This window comes from Vulpes vulpes, chromosome 13 (assembly GCF_048418805.1).
Source record: "Vulpes vulpes isolate BD-2025 chromosome 13, VulVul3, whole genome shotgun sequence".
NCBI classification, from domain to species: Eukaryota; Metazoa; Chordata; class Mammalia; order Carnivora; family Canidae; genus Vulpes; species Vulpes vulpes.
This window is the reverse complement of record NC_132792.1, coordinates 149,149,554-149,171,114: the sequence shown is the minus strand read 5'-3', so window position 1 is coordinate 149,171,114 and position 21,561 is coordinate 149,149,554. Positions and strand designations below refer to the sequence as shown.

The 21,561-nt window shown below is 37.0% G+C and overlaps 1 protein-coding gene across 11 annotated transcripts in view; it reads left to right on the top strand.

The window, feature by feature from the left end:
- RPS6KC1 (ribosomal protein S6 kinase C1) overlaps window positions 1-21,561 on the top strand; it is a 180,835-nt gene that overhangs the window by 17,575 nt on the left and 141,699 nt on the right. For 9 of the 11 annotated variants that reach the window (XM_026001101.2, XM_072733288.1, XM_026001103.2 and 6 more), the window contains exon 3: window positions 4,899-5,019. In XM_026001101.2, the coding sequence (XP_025856886.1) occupies window positions 4,899-5,019 (121 nt within the window). Of the gene's footprint in view, window positions 1-246; window positions 364-4,898; window positions 5,020-21,561 lie in introns of those variants that run through there. The other 2 variants (XM_072733289.1, XM_072733293.1) reach the window with 2 other exon arrangements.

Here is a 21,561-nt window from a genome sequence, read left to right as displayed (position 1 = left end):
ATCTATTTCTGTATCTATATCTTTCCCAAATGGAAGTGAAAATAATTTGCACCATTGTATAAAGTACTCTCTCTACTTAAATGTCTATTGGTTAGTATGAACTTTCTTTAGAATTCTTCTAAGTATGTTGAATTAATAGTCAGTACAGGCTGTTGTGCTGTTAAATTAAAGATGGGTTGTGTTTCCTTTGAATACATTGTCTGATTGCTCTGCTGTAGTTTGTAGCTTGATGTTCCCGTTTTCCAGGGAGAATCCTGAACCAACCTATCCATGAACATACTCTCTGCCATTTCCTTAATCCTTTTTTGGGGAAAACTCTTTTATAATAACAACTGTTGGTGAACCATTCATCAGAAAACTCTTGTAAGTGTCCTTTAGTTAGATGATTGCATGGTCCTTTGTTAGAAATGGTATAAAGATTTTAAAAAATGTCTTCTGTCTCACTGGCTTCTTGAAATATAGAATAACCTTGAAATTGTAATACTCTAGCTTCTCATGTATTTCATTCAAACATGGGAATTCTCATTTAGGAGAGAAATTTGCTACCTAGAATTTGTTTCTGTTTCCTTTTCCTTTCTTTCTCCTGTTAACGGATTCATTTAGGTACTGCTTTAGAATTTAGTCAGGCTTCCCAAGAGCTATTGAGGATTAAAGATGTCATGTTAGTTTAACCAAATACAGGGCTAATAATATGCTATCCTTATAAAAACCAGAGATGTTTTGCTGGTTTTCTTTTATAGATATGTTTGAACACCTTGACGCATGCTACCAAGTAGAAGTGTTTTCTTCCTAAGAATGCTGAAATACTCACATAGAGTAAATAATTGAAAATTATCCAGAATTTCTTTTACAAAATTTTACTCTTAGAAATTCCCTTTAAATTTTTATTTATTAAGAGCAGCATGGGGTGGGGTGCCTGTGTGGCTCAGTTGGTTAAGCATCTGCCTTTGGTTCAGGTCATGATCTCGGGGTCTTGGCATCAAGCCCAGCATCAGGCTCCCTATTTAGTAGAGAGCCTACTTCTCCCTCTTCCTCTGCTGCTCCCACTGCTTGTGCTTTCTCTGTCAAATAAATTAATAAAATCTTAAAAAAAAAAAAAAAGCAGCATAGGAAACTCTGAGGGGAACAGCAGCAGTTAATGTGGTCTCTCGTTCAGTAGATTTTCTAAAGCATGAACACCCGAAGAAGGACAAAGAAAGAACTAGAGATGTTGTGCCCTCCCTCCTGTACCTTTTTAGAAAAATAACCTATAACTCTGTTTCTCTATAGGTAGTAGATTTCACTGATGGAATTTGGGAAAAGGAGAACTGAAATAGAACTTTTCTATGTATCATGTCAGAAATCTGTTAAGTCATTTCATAAATAAAATAGTTTGATAAAAACCATTTGAGAACTCTTAAAATGTGTCAAGATAAAGAAAAGGCTCTTGGAAAGGGGAGAAAGAAAATATGTAAGCAAATATGGTAGTGATGCTGGTTATAAGAAAAGATGATCCAGCAATTTTAAAATACTGTATGAGAGGACAAATTTAATTAATTGGTTTTGCTTATGGGATCTGAAGGTTTTTGCTATCATTAAGTGAAATTATCTGAAAAGAAAACATTTTTTGCAAAAATTATTTAAGGATGTTTTTAATGAAACTTAAGCTTTTACTAAATACATATATGATTGTCACTGAATTAATTTTTAATTGAGGAATTCTATACAGAGTAACTTTAATGAATACGAAATTTCTGCAGGGATTGGTTCAACAGAACAGTAGTTATACAACTTTTTTTTCTAATAGGAAAGAATTACCCGAGAATTTCTGCATGCGTCTTTTGGGACTTTGTATATAGTCCAGTTATAAACATCGGTACTGCTAATGTAATGGAAGTGTGCTTTTGTTCACTTTTCCATTTTGAAGATTTCTAGAAATGTCCAAGGTTAAAGGAGTATAAAGAAAAGGAGGCAATAGATGGTGACACTTGGTGATGCTTTGGTTTCCTGCATTTCTTGAGGGTTTATGTTTATTCTTAGATATTTGATTTTGTAGTTCTTGTGTTGAGAATAAAGAGAATGTGAGTGAATAAATTAGGCATGATGAAAAAGTTTTACCTTGGAGGCTCTAATTCTTACTCTGACATACTATATACTAGTTTATAGACCATGTTGTTGTTATTATTGTGATTAAGTTACTGACATTTTTCCCTTAAGTTACTCTGCCTTTATTTAAAAATGACCCTAACTAGAAATTTTATCTGCACAATTGTTTCCATGAGCTACAGTCTTTTGAATAGCTCTCATGTCTAGTTTATAATGGTTTTAAGGGTGGCGTTTATCTTATGTAAGGTTACTTTCACAAGCCCATCACCCATTTTTTCCTTAAGCCTTTGGCAGCGAGGTACCACCACTATTTGATCTATTTTAGAAATATAAAAATAGCACTTTTTTTCCTCCCATGACAGAATTATTTTCATGTATCAAAATTAAATATTATAAAGAAACAAAAAATATGAAAATTAAGGTCATTTGTAATCTCACTTGTCTTGAGAATGTTTACTTTTCAGGTGTTGGTTTGGCTTTCTTAGTTATTCATTCTTTTTGCTCTTTTGCTGGGACTGTTGGTTCTTTGCTACCAGCTTTTGTTTCATTCACTTCCATTTTAAAATAAAGTCTTTTCTTCCATCCAGGTGGTCTGTCTCATGGTACAACTGAGCTTCTTAAACACTTATTTTGCACTTGGTTTCCTCTTCTTACTTCTGGCTGACCTCTCAGCATTAAGGTTCCCGATCATTTTGTCCTTAGACTCCTTGCCTTGCTACAAATGCTAAGAGAGCTTTCTTGAGTGATTGCCACCTCTCTGTGATGATTCCCAAATGAATAATACATCTTGCTTAGTTCTCACTCTTTAACTCCAAATCTGTGTCAGATAGGTCTAAAATTGAATTTTGTTCTTAAAAGTTTTCTCTTCCTCTTTCTTTACCTTAGAGAATGGGCACTGCCATTTATCCAATTGCAAAAGCCCAACTTCTAGTGATTATATTTGGCATCTCACTCTCCTTTTAAAAACTTCATCCCCCCCCCAAAAAATAAATAAAAAAATAAAAAAAATAAAAACTTCATCCCCAGTCTTGTCTCTCTCTCTTTTTGTTGGTCTAATCACTAGTTGCCTTCAGTATAGGTGCTCCTTTCATAACACCCTTGGGCTTCCCTTGTTTGTATTAATCATACCATCTTGTGATGCAGTTGTTATTGTGTTGGCTTGTCCTGCCCAACCAGACTGGAAGTCATGGAAGGCAGGGGCTGTGTTTCTCATTTCTTCATCCTTTGTGCTAACACAGAGCCTGGCACAGAATAGAGACATGAAAATACTTGTTTTGGTGATTATTTTTGTTGTTGAGTAAATGAATAAAAGGAAGCATCAGAAGGAAGCAGTTTAAATTAATTCATGTTATAATCTTTTTAGTCTCCTAGAATTGTAACTGTAGTAAAAACAAAAAGCTCATCATGGTAGAATTTTTGGTAGTATGATAAAGTTTAGTGAAGGATTTCTTATATCCAGAGAGTAAATTTTTTGACAAGAGTCTCTTAAATCCCACTAGATTACCTGCTTGGCCTAAGATTTCCTTATTATTGTTAGCAGACATTCTATTGAGTTTGTTAAGTGAGGCAATAAGGTTTTTTTAAAAGCAGAGGCCCTAGTATACCAGGTAATGAATTTTAAACTCAGTTTTACCCTATTTTGTAGAGACTAAGGGGCTGAATCAATGATATCACAGTCATGTGTCAAATCTGTTTTCTTTATAAAAGTTTTTTTTCTAATTTAATCTGATTAAGGTTAAAAAGTAATTCAAATTGGGCAGCCTGGGTGGCTCAGTGGTTTAGCACCACCTTTGGCCCAGGACGTGATCCTGGAGACCCGGGATCGAATCTCATGTTCTGGCTCCCTGCATGGAGCCTACTTCTCCCTCTGCCTGTGTCTGTGTCTCTCATGAATAAATAAATAAAATCTTAAAAAGAAAAAAGTAATTCAAATTAATGGACGTAAACTTTTATGTATTATATAATCTAGATGACTTATTTTCTGTTTGAAATATACTAGTTTTACCGGTATTTAGGATTCATCTTGTCTTAAATCCTTATTATTACTTTAAACTGAGATTTGTGAAATAAGATTTATGAAATGTTAAGGTTAATTGCTACATAGACATTTCTTCTTCAGTATTATTTGGTTTATCCTTTTAGGCAAAAGCTGTGTAGGTACTTTATGTTTAAAAATTGTTTAGGAGTGCCTACATGGCTCAGTCAGTTAAGCATCTGATTCTTGATTTCAGCTCGGGTCATGATCTCAGGGTGGTAAGATCAGGCTCTGCATTGGGCTGTGTGCTCTGGGTGGAGTTGGCTTGGATTCTCTCTTTCCCTCTCCTTCTGTGTGTCCCGCACCCCCCCCCCCCCGCCCCACCCTGGACTTGTGCATGTACTCTTTTTCTCTAAAAAAAAAAATTGTCTAAATTAATTTGCATTTATAAATATGCTGTTTCTGAAGTAGAATATGTATTTTGACATCTAGCTCATTTCCAGGCCAATCATAATTGATTTTTGAAGAGGTTAAGTGGCGGTTTAGGTGGTATAGACCTTCTTTGTACCAGGTTGAATATTTTTCCAAGAAAACAGTATTTGTGTGAAATGAAATTTAATAAGCAAAACAGAAAACTTAGAGAAAGAGTTGCTGCTTTTTATTTTTAAAATAAATATTATTATTTAATTTCAGACAGTTAACCATATTGGTTAGAACATATATTTATTTGCCTTTGCATGACAATTTTGGGCACTTTTATGAAAATATTTTTTGTTCAGATATCTGAATCTACGTAATTTCACTACGAGATACGCATTTGATTTTTCTTTTTCTTTAGATAATCGTATGGAAGAGATACAGTGACTTTAAGAAACTACACAAAGAACTATGGCAAATTCACAAAAACTTATTCCGACATTCAGAATTGTTTCCTCCATTTGCTAAAGGAATAGTGTTTGGTAAGTGATTATTTTGAAATTGTGATTTTAAAAAGTGCTGTTTGGCTAATTGTGTGTATATGCTGAACCCTGAAGTACTGTACAATGAGGTCAGATGCACTTATTAAGATCATTCACATCATGCAGCAAACACTTGAAGTTGTTTTTTCATGTTCCTGGTGTAGGTTTGTTAATTCTGAATGCATTTACTCTTCCCTTCTGTGAAACAGCACAACTTCAACTCCAGCCAGTCAAGCAAATTAAAAAACCCCAACATGTAGGACATGATGATGAGATGATATTGAATTATTCTTATAGTTCTGAAATTTGGGGATTTTTAAAAGTTACATTTTTTTCTGACACCTTCCTTATAATATGAATGGTTATAGTTTGAGGCACACAGCCAGGCCAGATGCAGACATTTTAGAGTGGTGTTCTGGATATGTTATTGATTGAGTCACAACTGTTCGATTTATGGCTTCACAAAATTTTAACAGAAAACTGAGGCACAGAGATTCCTAGTACTCTGCTCTGCTTGCTCTGTGTTGCCAGCGGTGTTTGTGTGTGTATGTGTGTGTACCTCACCCTCTAGCAGATTTTGTTGCCAGTTCCTATCTGCAGCTTTCTGCCTTCTACTCTTGGCATGCTGGCACCATAGTAGAGAGTTTCCTGCTTATCGTTCCTGGCCTGCAGGTTCTTGTCCATCAACTTTGGCCTTTCTGTTATAGAATAGCTTTGGCTGGAGTAACCCAGCTAACTTCTCTCATTTAGTGTACCAGACCCACACTATCTCCAGTGAGATATAAACTCTAGCCTTGGGAAGGAGGTGCCCCTTCCAACAATTGCCTTTGTTTCTCTCCCTCAACATGGGATATTTCATAGAGTTTTCTGCTCTTGCCTCTTAGTAGTTAATCCTGTGCAAATAGTTAATAATTCTTTTTTTTTTTTTTAAGATTTTATTTATTCATGAGAGACACACAGAGAGAGGCAGAGGGAGAAGCAGGCTCCCTTTGGGGAGCCTGATGGGGACTTGATCTCAGGACCCCGGGATCGCGACCTGAGCCAAAGGCAGGTGCTCAACCACTGAGCCACCTAGGTGCTCTAATAATTCTTTATAAGACTTTCCCTGTACAAACTGCTCTGTGGACTCCATTTTCTGGCTGGACCCTGGCTGCCACAAAGACCACTATCTGGGCAGTAGATAGGCTTATTGCAAGTTGCTTCTAACATTCTTTCAGCAGCTAGTGTTAGGAAATATGATGCATTTCTGCACATTGGGTACATTATACTTCCACCCATATATACATTTGCATACATACATATTTGTGTGATATATACTTTTATATATAGTACATCTAATATATTTTAGAATTGTTTATAATAGCTTTTGCCAAACAGATATTTTTTTTAAAGATAGATTTATTTATTTATTTATCTATCTATCTATTTATTTATTTATTTATTTATTTATTTATTTTTTTATTTATTTATTTATTTATGATAGACATAGAGAGAGAGAGGCAGAAACATAGGAGGAGGGAGAAGCAGGCTCCATGCTGGGAGCCTGACGTGGGACTCGATCTCAGGACTCCAGGATCGCGCCCTGGGCCAAAGGCAGGCGCTAAACCGCTGAGCCACCCAGGGATCCCCGCCAAACAAATTTTTTATATTCAGTTCTATTCCTGCTCCCTCCTCCCCCTAAGATTTTGGGTTTCTGTTCTTGATTAGAAATGTCTTCTAGGGCAGCCCCGGTGGCTCAGCGGTTTGGCACCGCCAGCAGCCCGAGGTGTGATCCTGGAGACCCAGAATCGAGTCCCACGTCGGGCTCTCTGCATGGAGCTTGCTTCTCCCTCTGCCTGTGCCTCTGCCTCTCTCTCTCTCTCTCTCTGGGTCTCTATGAATAAATAAATAAAATCTTAAAAAAAAAAAAAAAAGAAATGTCTTCTAGTTCCTCATTTTTGAGGAAGTTCTAAGATGATTTTTAGAGCTTAAAAAAATTCTTCTTAATACCCATGTGGAATTTATATTTGAATGGGATGCAGGATGATACTTCATTTTATGTTTCTTTAGGATGGATAGACATCTATTCCAAGATATTTATTAAATAATGTTTTCCCAATGAAATTGATACCATCTTTTTTTTAAAAAGATTTTATTTATTCATGAGAGGCAGAGAGAGAGAGAGGATGAGAGAGAGAGGGAGAGAGAGAGAGGCAGGCAGAGGGAGAAGCAGGCTCCATGCAGGGAGCCTGATGCAGGACTCAATCCTGGGACTCCAGAATCACGCCCTGAGCCAAAGGCAGATGCTCAACCGGTGAGCCACCCAGGTTCCCAATACCATCTTTATTATGGTATTAACTTTTATACATATTTTTATACATATATACATATACATTTATTATGGTATTAACTTTTATACATATATACATATACATTTATATGTATACATATATACATATACATATACATTTATTATGGTATTAACTTTTATACATATTTTTATACATATATAAAGTTATACATATTAACTTTTTATACATTGCCACTAATTTAAAGTTCTTTTATGGCATTTATTTATTCTTATAGTAATACCTTTTTCTATGTCATGTTGGTTTTTGTGCAATGGCTTTAGAGAGTATGTCCTGATATCAGTTGTATTTCTCATTGACACTGGAGAAATTGCTGCCTTTTAAGATAGGCCTGTAATTCCTGGAGCTTTTACATTGGTAATTCTGAGAAGCCACTCCAGTTACCCATCTATTGCCACTTTGCTTCAAGTCCCTTTCATTTTCTTTTACTCATTAACGGATTGTATTCTAAGTATTTTTCCTTTACAGTGAGTATGCTGTTCACAGTAGAGGTTGCTGGAGGAGGGGCATTGCAGGAGGGTAAGGGGCTTCTCTTCGTCCTTCCAGTGTGCTATGGTTTTATTTTTCTTTTTGTTCCAACTACACTGTTGCTAGAGGCATGTGCCTCAGCCACACATCTAAATACAGTCTACTGACAAGGTTGCATCCCTAGCCAGTTTGGTAGCCACTTGGCTGAGTACACCAAGGCAACACAGCCCTAGTGGAGACTGGGCTTCTGACCCTCTAACTGCCTGAAGGTTGTTTCCTGTGCCCTGAGGACACTGTAGACCCCAGACCTCATTGCCCTGCAGGTGAAAAGGCTCCTGATGCCCTGTCTTCTCTGCATGCCTGTCTGCCAGCCCTGGCCTGCCTTTACCCCTAAACAGATTTCGTAACACATTGTGTACCCAAGGCCTGGTGTTGCCTTGCTTGTGAGTGGGCTCCCAGCACTGTGATTCCCTCTTGTTGCTTGCCTGATAGTCTTGTCCTTTTGAACTCTGTGGGGGTTTTTCTCTCTTTCCTGGCAACCATAGGCCACCTCTGGCCTAGGGAACCCATCTAACTTCTCTCTCATCCAGTGGTTACAACCACATCTTCTCCAGGAAGATCCCAATCCCAACTTTGGGGAGGGGTTCCCTCTTCCAGGTTGTTCCTTTGGCACTTTCTTTTACCCTGGGGGTATTCCTTAGAATTTATAAGTTAACTATTGTTGAATAGTTTTTGTATTAAGCTTTCCTTGCTCAAATTACCATGTGGATTTGATCTCTGGACTGAACCCTATTGATGCTCTCTTTAATTGAGGAAGAATTCTGGGTGATTTGAAATTATCCAATCTCCACCAGCTTGTAGTTTACCTGGAATAGTGATTTCTTCAGTCTGATTGCAGCATCACGGTATTCCCTGAGCTTTACACTTGTTTCCTTAGGATATTTTGCGTGTTTCACAACTTCTTGAGATCTGGGGACAAGAAACAAGACACATGGGGTTAGGCCCCGTGGCTCAGCGGTTTAGCGCTGCCTTCAGCCCAGGGCGTGATCCTGGTGACCCGGGATCGAGTCCCACATCAGGCTGCATGGAGCCTGCTTTTCCCTCTGCCTGTGTCTCTGCCTCTCTCTCTCTCTCTCTCTCTCTGTGTGTCTCTCATAAAAAAAAAAAAAAATCTTAAAAAAAAAAAAAAAGAAACAGACACATGATAGTATAGTAATATGGCATTTATGCCAGAATGAAGTGGCCCTCAAAAGCTTGTTGCTACAATTCTTTAATTTTAACAAATACTTAATATTAACAATTTATGATATATAGTGATATCTTGAAATTTAAGTAATGTTGAGAGGTATCTTGGGTTCATAATTACAGAGGAAAGCATTTGTATTTTCTTAGGTGAAAAACAAGTGAGGGATGTGGACAACAGGTTAGTAGCACTATAATCCATTAGTTTTGATGGTACCATCAATTCATTTTGTTCCCAAATGAAGCATTGGGGGATCCGTAAACTCTTGTTAATCTTTGCATGCTTTGGCCTTTGAGCTCAGACATTCCATGGTATTCACATTTCTGGTGCCTTCTGTTCATTGTTATCCTTACTTTTTTTCCTTGACACCTTTTCTTATTAAAGTTGTAGTTACTTTATGTCATTGAACCTACTACCTCATTTGATCGTGGTTCTGCTGCTATTAATAGAGTCCAACCACAATTATCCGGAAATTTTATAACACATTTAATTCAAGAAATATTTTAAAAATAGGCACTGTGGGTATGGTGATTCAGCCTCTGTCTTCTGAGAATCTTAGAGTCTTTTATAGCTGAAATAAGCATCATGATCTAGAAGTTCTGTAAAGGGAAGTGCTTTGATATGACATCCTTACTGTCAAGTTTTTAAGTTTTGTGACACTCTACTTTTTTTTAAAGATTTTTTTATTGAAGTATAGTTGACATATAATACGATGTGAGTTTCAGGTGTACAACATAGTGATTAAACATTTACGTACATTATAAAATCAATATAATGAGGCTAGTTACCGTCTATCACCATACAAAGTTATCGGAATATTATTGACTATATTCCCTATGTTATATTTTACTTCCCTGTGACTTATTTATTTTATTTATAACTGGAAGTTGGTACCTATTTATTTATTTATTTTATTTATAACTGGAAGTTGGTATCTCTTTATCCCCTTCACCCCAACCACCATTTTGTTTCTCTTTTGTTTGTTCATCTCTTTTGCATTTTAGATTCCATATATAAGTGAAATTGCACTGTATTTGTCTTTCTCTGTTTGACTTATTTCACTTATGTAATACCTCTAGGTCTATCCTTGTCACAATGGCAATATTTCATTCCTTTTGTGGCCATTTTAATGGAATAACATACCATTGTGTGTATATGTATGTGTGTATATACCGTATCTTCTTTATCAATTCATCTGTTGAAAGACACTTTAGGTGGCTTCCATATTGAAATTGAAATAAACATAGGGATGCATATATCTTTTTGAATTAGTGGCTTCATTTTCTTCAGATAAATACCTAGAAGTGGAATTGCTGGATCTTATGGTAGTTCTATTTTAATGTTTTGGAGAGCCACCTTAGTGTTTTCCAGTGACTGCACCAGTTTACATTTCCACCAAAAGTTGCAAGAGGATTCCCTTTTCTCTCCGTCCTTGCCAACACTTGTTATTTCTTGTCTTTTTGAGCCTACCCATTCTGACCGATGTGAGGTGATATCTCATTGTGGTTTTGATTTGTGTTTCCCTGATAATTAGTGATATAGAGCATCTTTTCATGTGTCTGTTGGCCATCTGTTTGTCCTTCTTAGAAATATGCTTATTTAGATCCTCTACTCATTTTTTTAACTGGATCATTTGATTTTTTGGTGTTGAGTTGTGTGAGTTCTTTATCTATTTGGGATACTAACCCCAGTGACACTCTATTTTAATTGTGAAGATGCAAATAATTAAAACTGACCAATCTAGGAGTGGTTTTTTAAAAATATTTTATTTATTTATTTGAGAGAAAGAAAACCTTGCTCATGAAGGGAGGAGGGACAGAGGGAGAGGGAGGAGCAGCCTCCCTGCTAATAAGCAGGGAGCCTGACACGGGGGCTCCTTCCCAGAATCCTGAAATTGTGACCTGAGCTGAATGAAGTCAGAATCTTAACTGACCGAACCACCAAGGTACCCTCACTCTGAGGAATTTTAAGAATCATGCTTCTTCTTCTTCTTCTTCTTCTTCTTCTTCTTTTTTTTTTTTTTTTAAGAATCATGCTTCTAAATGCAGAAAGTATTCTTTTATATTCTAAAAATAAGAAACCATGGTGCCTGGGTGGCTCAGTTGGTTAAGGGTCTGCCTTCTGCTCAGGTCATGATCCCAGAGTCCTGGATTGAGCCCTGCATCAGGCTCCCAGCTCAGCAGGGACCCAGCTTCTCCCTCTCTTACTTCCCCTGCTCCCCCTGCTCGTGTGCTTTTTCTGTCAAATAAATAAATTAAATCTTAAAAAAATAAAAAGAAACCTCCCTCACACTTAACTGTCTTTTCCTCCTAATTTTTCTCTGATTTTTTAACATGATTGTGTGATTAGAGACTGCTTTATTCTTACTTGTGGCTATATCTTTAGTATGTAGGACCATGCCTGACATATAAAATGCCTAAGAAATTAGTTGAAAAGAAAGAAAGAATGAGTTAAAATTTAAGAGACAGAGTAGTTATAGGCAATGATGTCATCAAAGTCAATATCAAGGCAAAAATAAAGTTTGATTATACTTAGTATAGGGATATAGATGTACAACAGGAAGAGAATAAATTCACAGTTTTTGGAGATCATTTTAAAATCTACCTTTCTGGGACACCTGGGTGGCTCAGCAGTTGATGGTTGGCCTTTGGCTTATGGTGCGATCCTGGTCTGGGGATCTAGTCCTGAATCGGGGTCCCTGTGAGGAGCCAGTCTGCTTCTCCCTCTGCCTGTCTCTGCCTCTCTCTCTCTGTGGCTCATGAATAAATAAGTAAAATCTTTAAAAATAAAATATGCTTTTTCCTAGGGAAAAAAAAATAATGCCTTTTCCTAAAAATTCTATTTTTAGTAAGTTTTACTACACACCTATTTTCCTTGCATAGGAGATATTTAGCAATGATTATTAGATGTTTTAGTCTCAGAAGTCTCCTTTTCTGACATCTCAAAGAACTATTGATGTACTTATACCTATTAATATTTACCATTCTAGAAGTATAGAAATATTGTATTAAATAAAAATAAAAGGTATATTAAATATTATATTGCTATGGAAAATAATTGTCAGAAGTGTGGTATTAATTTACATTTGTGAATCTCTAATGCTGGCATTGAGAGAAAACAGCTAGATTTTCATATCTGCTTCTAGATCTAATCTGTGATGATAGATTGTTTTGATTCAAGTATATGAAGAAAATTCAGAATCACACAGATGATTTAGTTGAAAAAGGGAGGAGCATTTTAATAGCTTTTTAGACAATTGAAGATAATCATCTTATACACCAAAATTTAGTAAGTGGTAGTTTCTTAAAAGTTTAATTGCATTATGGAATCTGAAATCCTATCAACAAACCTTTGGTACTTTGTTTTATTAAAATTCATTAGTCTGTCTCAAATTTGAATGGATTTTTTAATCTATGCATGAACTTGTAACATCATGCATTGGTCATGTGAAAAATATTGGTTCCCTGAGTTATGCAGATCTTTGATATGTTGACCTATTTCATTATATCAATATAAAAAATAGTTAATGTCATCACAGATCTCTAATGAAAATATTTTAAACGTTAAGAAGCTGTCAGGCTCACAGTGACTTGATGACTTGAATTTCATCACTGATAGCAATGCTGTGGGGGGCACCAGGGTGGCTCAGTTGGTTAAGTGACTGCCTTCAGCTTGGGTCATGATCCCAGGATTGTGCTGCTGATAGGGCTCCTTGCTTAGCAGGGAGCCTGCTTCTCCCTTTTCCTCTGCCTGCCACTGCCCTTGCTTTTTCTCTCTCTCTCTCTCTCTTTCTCTCTGTCAAATAAATAAATAACCCTCCCCGCCAAAAGAAGCCAAAAAAACCCAATGCTATCGTAGTTTTCTTTGAGTTGTTGGGCTCACTTTATGTTTGTTTTGTGTTTTGTGGGGAGTTTCTACCAGATACCTAAATATGAATGGTTATGAAAGAAACTATTCTTTCCCCCACAGACTTTTGAAAGAAGTGGTCTTGGGGCACTTGCGTGGCTCAGTGGTTGAACGGCTGCCTTTGGCTTAGGTCATGGTCCTGGGGTCCTGGAATTGAGTCCTGTGTCAGGCTCCTCCCCACAGAGAACCTGCTTCTCCCTCTGCCTGTGTCTCTGCCTCTCTCTCTCTCTCTGTGTCTCTCATAAATAAATAAATAAATAAATAAATAAATAAATAAATAAAATCTTTTTTTTAAAAAAAAGAAAAGAAGTGGCCTCAAGAATTGAAATTCAATAAAGTTAGTAATTTTTATTGCTTCATCAAAGACATTCTTTTTTTTTTTTTTTTTAAGATTTTATTTAAATCTTAAAAATTAAAAAATCCCTGCAGGGAGCCTGATCCCAGGACCCCAGGATCACACCCTGAACCAAAGGCAGACTCTCACCCACTGAGCCATCCAGGAATTCCCCATCAAAGACATTCTTAAATGAAACTGACATTTAAACATTTTAAATTTATTTTTATTTTTATTTTTTAATTTTTATTTATTTATGATAGTCACAGAGAGAGAGAGAGAGGCAGAGACATAGGCAGAGGGAGAAGCAGGCTCCATGCACCGGGAGCCCGATGTGGGATTCGATTCTGGGTCTCCAGGATCGCGCCCTGGGACAAAGGCAGGCGCTAAACCGCTGCACCACCCAGGGATCCCTAAACATTTTTTTAATATGAGTAAGTGGCAGTCAGGAATATGGTCATTACAAGTAAGAATAGTTTGGTGCCATTGTCTTGATTCATACTAAGAGGTTTGCAGTTTTACTGTCATTGCTTTTAGGTGATCAGTGTAGATATCAATGCAGTGAAAAATGCAACTACTGTCTTAGTATTATTATGAAAATGGCTTTGACCTTGTTGATCCTTGCAAGGCTCTTGGGAACCCCCAGCAAGTTGGCAGGTCACATTTTGAGAATGCATACACACACACACACGCACATAAATATGAGTGATAAATATGAGTGTTCTTTGCAGTAGAAGAAAACTGAACAAAAACTGGATTTTTTTCATTATATGATTGTACAGATATGCCATAATTTAGCCAATTAATAGAATTCTTTAGCTATTTGAGATATACTGCTGTGGTAAGATGCCCAGGCTATATTTAAACATTTTTAAAAATTTAAATTGTTAATTAATTTATAGTGTATTATTAATTTCAGAGATAGAGTTCATGATTCATCAGTCTTATGTAATACCCAGTACTTATTATATCACACGGCCTCCTTAATATCCATCACCCAATCACCCCATTGTTTCACCCCCCCACCCTCTATCGACCCTCAGTTTGTTTCCCAAGATTAAGAGTCTCTTATGGTTTATTTCCCTCTTTGATTTCATCTTGGTTTATTTTCCCTCCCTTCCTCTATGATGCTCTGTTTTTTTTTTTCTTTCTTAAATTCTACATATGAGTGAAATTATATGATGGTTGTCTTTCCCTGACTTATTTTGTTAGCATAACACCCTCTAGTTCCATCCACATCATTGCATTTTTTGATGGCTGAGTGATATTCCATTTGTATCATCTTTATCCATTCATTGGTCAGTGAATATCTGGGCTCTTTCCATAGTTTGGCTATTGTGGACATTGCTGCTATAAATGTTGGGGTCAGGTGCCCCTTCGGAACACTACATTTGTATTTTTGGGGTAAATACCAAGTAGCACAGGAGTCGGGTTGTAGGATAGCTCTATTTTCAACTTTTGTGGAGGAACCTCCATATTGTTTTCCAGAGTGGCTATACCAGTAAGCATTTCTACCAACGTAAGAGGGTTCCCCTTTCTCCACATCCTCTCCAACATCTGTCATTTCTGGACTTAGCCATTCTTAGCCAATTTTAGCCATTCTGACCAGTGTGAGGTGGCATCTCGTCGTGGTTTTGATTTGTATTTTCCTGATGCTGAGTGATGTTGAACATTTTTTCATGTGCCTGTTGGCCATTTGTATGGCTTCTTTGAAGAAATGTCTGTTCATGTCTTCTGCCCATTTCTTGGTTGGATTATTTGTTCTTTGGGTGTTGTTGAGTTCAATAAGTTTATTTTTTTTAAAGATCTTATTTATTTATTCATGAGAGACAGAGAGAGTGAGTCAGAGACATAGGCAGAGGGAGAAGCAGGCTCCCTCTGGGGAATCTGATGTGGGACTCCATCCCAGGACCCCAGGATCATGCCCTGAGCCAAAGGCAGATGCCCAACCTACTGAACCACCCAGGTGCCCCGAGTTTGTTAAGCTTTTTTTTTTTTCCTAAAGATTTTATTTATTTATTTATGAGAGACACAGAGAGAGAGGCAGGCAAAGACACAGGCAGAGGGAGAAGCAGGGTCCATGCAGGGAGCCCGATGTGGGACTTGATTCTGGGTCTCCAGGATCACGCCCTGGGTTGAAGGCAGATGCTGAACTGCTGAGCCACCCAGGCGTTCCTGATAAGTTCTTTATAGATTTTGGATACTAGCCCTTTATTTGATAAAAGACATTTGCAAATATCTTCTCCCATTCTATAGATTGTCTTTTGGTTTTGTTGACTGTTTCCTTTACTATGCAAAAGCTTTTTATCTTATGAAGTCCCAATAGTTCATTTTTGCCTTGTTTCCCTTGCCTTTGGAGTTGTGTCTAATAAGACGTTGCTATGGCTGAGGTCACAGAGGTTGCTGCCTGTGTTCTCTAGAATTTTGATGTATTTCTGTCTCACATTTATTTAGGTCTTTGATTCATTTTGAGCCTTTGTTTTGTGTATGGTTAAAGGAAATGGTCCAGTTTCATTCTGCTGCATGTGGCTGTACAATTTGCCCAACACCATTTGTTGAAGAGACTTTTTTTTTTCCATTGGATGTTCTTTTCTGCTTTGTTGAAGATTAGTTGACCATATAGTTGAAGATCCCTTTCTGGGTTCTCTATTTTGTTCCATTGATCTGTGTGTCTGTTTTTTGTGCCAGTTGCAAGCCATATTTTTTTAAGACACAGAGAACAAATGTTGCACAGCAAAATGTTTACTAGTAAGATTATATCTGTGTTTGAATAGATATATGTAATTGTGTGAGGATATGACTACACACATTTATATAGTGTGTGTACCTTCTCAGGATGTGGGGAGAGGGATGTTTTTACTTTTTATTTTTATTATTTTTATTTGTTTATTCATGAGAGACAGAGAGAGGCAGAGACACAGGCAGAGAGAGAAGCAGGCTCCATGCAGGGAGCCCGATGTGGGACTTGATCCCGGGACTCCAGGATCACATCCTGGGCTGAAGGCAGGCGCTAGACCACTGAGCCACCCAGGGATCCCCTACTCTCTATTTTATACCTTTTGTACTATGGAATTTAACTGTATCCATGAATCTTTAATATTGGGGGATACACAGCCCAGCTTTTTAAACAATAAGCTTGTCACTGGGTGAAAGGGAATGGTTTCTAAATTGGTTGAGATTTGTAGCTATTATTGATATTGCTAATAAATTATCTTCACCTTTTTTCCACATCCTTGCATATTATAGAATGAAAGTTTCTTATTAATCTTGGTAAGTAAGCAATTTATCTCTCTCAGTAAATGGTACAGTCCATTTGTAATACTTGATAACTGCAGTGAACCCTGCAGACTGCAGCTGTGCTTGTGTGGAGGGACTTCTTTTTTAATCATCCATCTTTTTAACTACTCTCACATTTTTAGTATGTAAATCTCAGCAGCAGTAGTGAATCCTATTGTAATTTACACAACCATCAAAAATGTAGTTACTAGTCTGGCAATAGAGTGAGAATAACATGCCTTTTGAAATCAGATGGCCTTAGGCCCAAATCTTCCATCCATGATTTACTAGCCATGTGATCTTGAACAAATTAACATCTGAGTCTGTTTTATTATTGGTAAGATAGGGATAATACCTTCCTGTTCTATGGATTACATCTGCAGTGTGTCTAGCTCAGTGCTTGACACGTATCTCCTACCGTTAGCTATCCTTTGTTGCTCAGTTACCACTGATGTACCATATTCCCTTGTGTCTGTGACTTCAACATTGCACTGCTGCACTGTGAACTTTGTTAGCCTTTCATACTTTCAGATGTCTCCTTTTCTAGGAAGTTTTTTGTTTTCTTTAGGCTAAGTTTGTTGCTTTCCCTCTGTTTTACATCTTACCAGTATAGTATCTAACTTATTTTTTCCATTTTTTTTAAAATTGCAAAACTTTTAAGTGTACAGGAAAAAAACACAAAAGAGTGATAAATGCTTTTATACCTTTGGCCCAAGTTCATTGATCATTAACAGTTTGCTGCATTTTTTATTACTATCTATCTCATTTTCTTGGAACCACTGAGAATAAGTTGCAGATATTGTGACATTTCACCCCTGTGCTTCATATTTCCCCCATAACCACAATCCCATATCACACCTAAGAAATTTAACTGATGACAATAATATGATCAAATATGCAGTCCATATTCTTATTTCCTCAGTTCTAAAAATGTCCCTTTTAGGTTTGTTTTTGGATCTAGGATCATGCCTGTAGGTTAATCTAGAGTATTCCTCATGCATTTTTTCTTTTTTTTTTTTTGTCTTTCATGACACTGACATTTTTAAAGTGTGTAAAGTTTTGTAGGTTTCAAAATTCTTTTCCTGTCTGATTGCTTTCTCAGGATTAGATCATTGTTTTACTTGTTTTATTAGATCTGCTGTCACACTTTGATTTCCTAGGAGAAAGAGAAAAGCAGCTGCTGGCAGTTTAGAAAGAACTGGCTTTGCACGGCCTATTCCTTCAACCTTTTTATTTCCTAGAGTTGGGCTGGTATTCACATCTAGGCTGTGTTCTCCTGTTGAACGTAAGCAGTTTCACACAACAGGGACATTAGGTAAGGCCACTCTGTATCCTTGGATCAAGACAAAAACAAGACCACTTTGAATTGTATCTGAGTACAGACAAAAACATGAACATTGTTAAAGTCACAAAAATGATCAAGCATATCTTCATCCTGGCCACCATAAGGACTGCAGCTTCTTTATATAAATCATGGCCTTAGCCTGTCTTCATTCTTTTTGCCTCATAGTAAGATTTATTAAAATCGTAGACTCATAGAATTAGATAGAGCTCATAGAACCATAGAATTATCCCCACTTCCCGACAGCATCAAAACCAGGGCAAAGCCCTCACTTTTTTAAACCTTTCCCAGAAGTACCTAACATGCAAGTCCAAATCCAATAAGTGCATTCTAACACCCTTTGAAATGTCCCAAGATTCCCAATACTATACATTTTCTCTTGTTGCAAGGAGTAATAAATCCAACTTGTTCATTTAGAGGTATGTTCTTGTTACTGTTGACTGGAAGGAATTCACACCCAAAAACCTTGGCCTGTCTTTGTTTTTATTCTGAATGAATTTTTGTTTCAGTTAAGAATCAGCATCAAGCTTTTCTAGCTAGTTTCTTACTGGTCAAGGGCAACTTTTAGTTTCGTATAGCCAGCTTTTGATCATTGACATTTGCATTTTTAAAATGTTGTCACTGCTCTGATATCTAGATGTTGTTCCACGTTTAAAAAAAAAAAAGACTATCTCAAAGACAGCTTATAAACAGAGAGGGAGAGAGAGAGAGAGAGACTTTATTTCCATTGATTTATCAGCTTATTAGAATATTTGTATTTAATTTTTCCTCCCACAGCTTTTTTTTTTTTTTAAGGATTTTATTTATTCATGAGAGACACACAAAGAGAGAGAGGCAGACAAACAGGCAGAGAGAGAAGCAGGCTCCATGCAGGGAGCCCGATGTGGGACTTGATCCCGGGACTCCGGGATCATGCCCTGGGCCAAAGACAGACGCTCAACTGCTAAGCCACCCAGGCATCCTTCCTCCCATAGCTTTTATTTTTATTTATTTATTTATTTTTATTATTATTTATGATAGTCACAGAGAGAGAGATTGAGAGGCAGAGACATAGGCAGAGGGAGAAGCAGGCTCCATGCGCCGGGAGCCTGACATGGGATTCGATCCCGGGTCTCCAGGATCGCGCCCTGGGCCAAAGGCAGGCGCTAAACCGCTGCGCCACCCAGGGATCCCCCCTCCCATAGCTTTTAATAAAGAAAGCATCATTGGGTAATTGGAGGTGGGAGGCTGGCTTATATATAATACACACACACACACACACACACACACATAATATCATATATAGCATATAATCCCACATAATAAATTTTCTTATGAAAAATATGTTTTGCATTTTCTTTTGGAAATTACCTCTAATTCTTCTATTCTGTTCACAGGAAAACAATGACCCTGTGAATGGAAATTTAATGCAGTGATAAGCTCCTGTTTATGATCTGTCGTTGCTGCTGCTGTCAAGTGAGGTTTAGGTGCTTCTAAAGGACTGTCAACTAGAGAACAGCCCTCACTAAGGTTGTTGGCTACTGTTAGGATGACTGTTGAATCTTGCTACTTTCTTTTTTTAATTTAAAATTATGTAGCTTTGTTAAATATACTAAGGCCAGTAGTTATTGGATTAAAATTCATCTGCTTCTCTTTTGTTTATGCTACAAATACTATTTTTGTTGTTATTGTTATTCTGAAATTCTTGGGAACAAAAAAGTGAGCATGTTCTGTCATCTGTTTGTTCTGATGATAGGATTCAGTGTAATTGAACCTTTTACTGTATAAGCCTTTATTTTTGGTTGTGCTTGCTCCATTCTGAAAAATATTTTAATTCCTCTCCGCTTGTCCAAGTTTAGTGGAATGGAAATTCATAAAGATGTGTTTTGTTCTCTTTAGAAGTTGATGTACTCATTGCTTAACTAGCTTTATAGGGAGGTGGGATGAATCCCTGGTTACAGTTAGGGTTGAAGCTCCCATATTAATATGTATTTGTTTTAGCTACAAAACGAGATTTTTTAGTGTGTCATTAAATATTATTGAGTTTTCCATTAAAATTTCTTGACAAGTAGTTAATGCATTTAAAGATAACTTCAGGGATCCCTGGGTGGCGCAGCGGTTTGGCGCCTGCCTTTGGCCCAGGGCGCGATCCTGGAGACCCGGGATCGAATCCCACATCAGGCTCCCGGTGCATGGAGCCTGCTTCTCCCTCCGCCTGTGTCTCTGCCTCTCTCTCTCTCTGTGACTATCATAAAAAAAAATAAATAAAGATAACTTCAGTTGGTTGTGTGGGTTGAAACATACTGTAGTATTTTGTGCATTTTCTAGATTTTTTGTTCTGAGATTATAAATGTTCGTAAAATTATTAATATTAATTCACAGGCCCTGGAATTAAGTTTTATTTAAAGGATAAACATATTGGACTAATAATCATAAGTACCAGTGTATACTTAGTTTCTTATTTAGATAAGAGAAGGAATAATGGACAATTAGCTGTAATTTTAACCTATTTGGCCAGTGAGTTTTCCCCAAGACTGAATAACTTACATTGTTGTCAGGTCAGAAAATTTGCTTTACAGGTAGGGGCTCTTGGAAGTTTGTTTGCAGATAATATTACTGATAGGTGTAAGCTAGCACATCATTTTAGATTCTTATCAGGAGAATTGAGTTTAATTGAATTGTTGCATACGACCTGGGAAATAATAGAAACATAGATTTACCATAATGGTATTAGGTTTGGTTTCTTGTGATAAACCTTAAAACCTGGTAGAAGTCAATTTCCTTCTCATGGTATGAGACCTGAAGGTAGCTTTAGGCAGGATGGCTCCACAGTGATCAGAAATCCAAGCTCCTGACTTGTTGGCTCTGTCACTTTTAACCTGCCATGTCACAGTCCTTCCAGAGAAGGGGCAAGGAGAAAGAAGAAAAGGCTATCTCTCAAAGAGGTTTTTAGGAAGCTACAGTATAATTTTTGTTTATATGTTATTGATCAGAATTTAGTCCATGGCCCACATGTAACTGCAAAGCAAACTACAAATGTAGTGTTTTTTTTTTTCTTTTTTTCTGGATTACCATGTCCTTGGTTAGAAATCGGGAAATTATTTTCCTAATTATTTTAGAAATAATTTTAATTAGAAATTATTTTGCTAAAAAAAAAAAGAAAAGAAATTATTTTACTAAGGAAGAAGGTGAAAACAGACACTGGGTTAGCAACTGGCACCCTGTTGTGTAGTATAAATAAAGCAGTGTTTTAAATGTCTGGGATCCTCTAATGGATTCCCTTTGGGCTGTTAACCTTTATTGGGCCCTGGGCTGATAAAAGTTATAGACTCATTCCCTAGAAAAACCTACCTGTGGACACATGCATAGAATTTTGTAGGACCGTTGTCTCTGGAACCCATCCATTATGCTGAGTGGACCATGCTAAGATCTTTTATTAATGAAAGATGGCTGTTTTCTAAGATGGACTGTTCCACTGTTAAGACTGTTCTTTTTTGAAAAATTTTCTGAATTTCCACCATTCACGCATACAGTCAAGCATGAGTTAATTAACATGCTCTGTGTGCTAGACACTGTGATGATACTTGAACATTCAAAGGCATCATCATTAATTTATTAAGTGCTAACTATGTGCCTGTCATGAAAC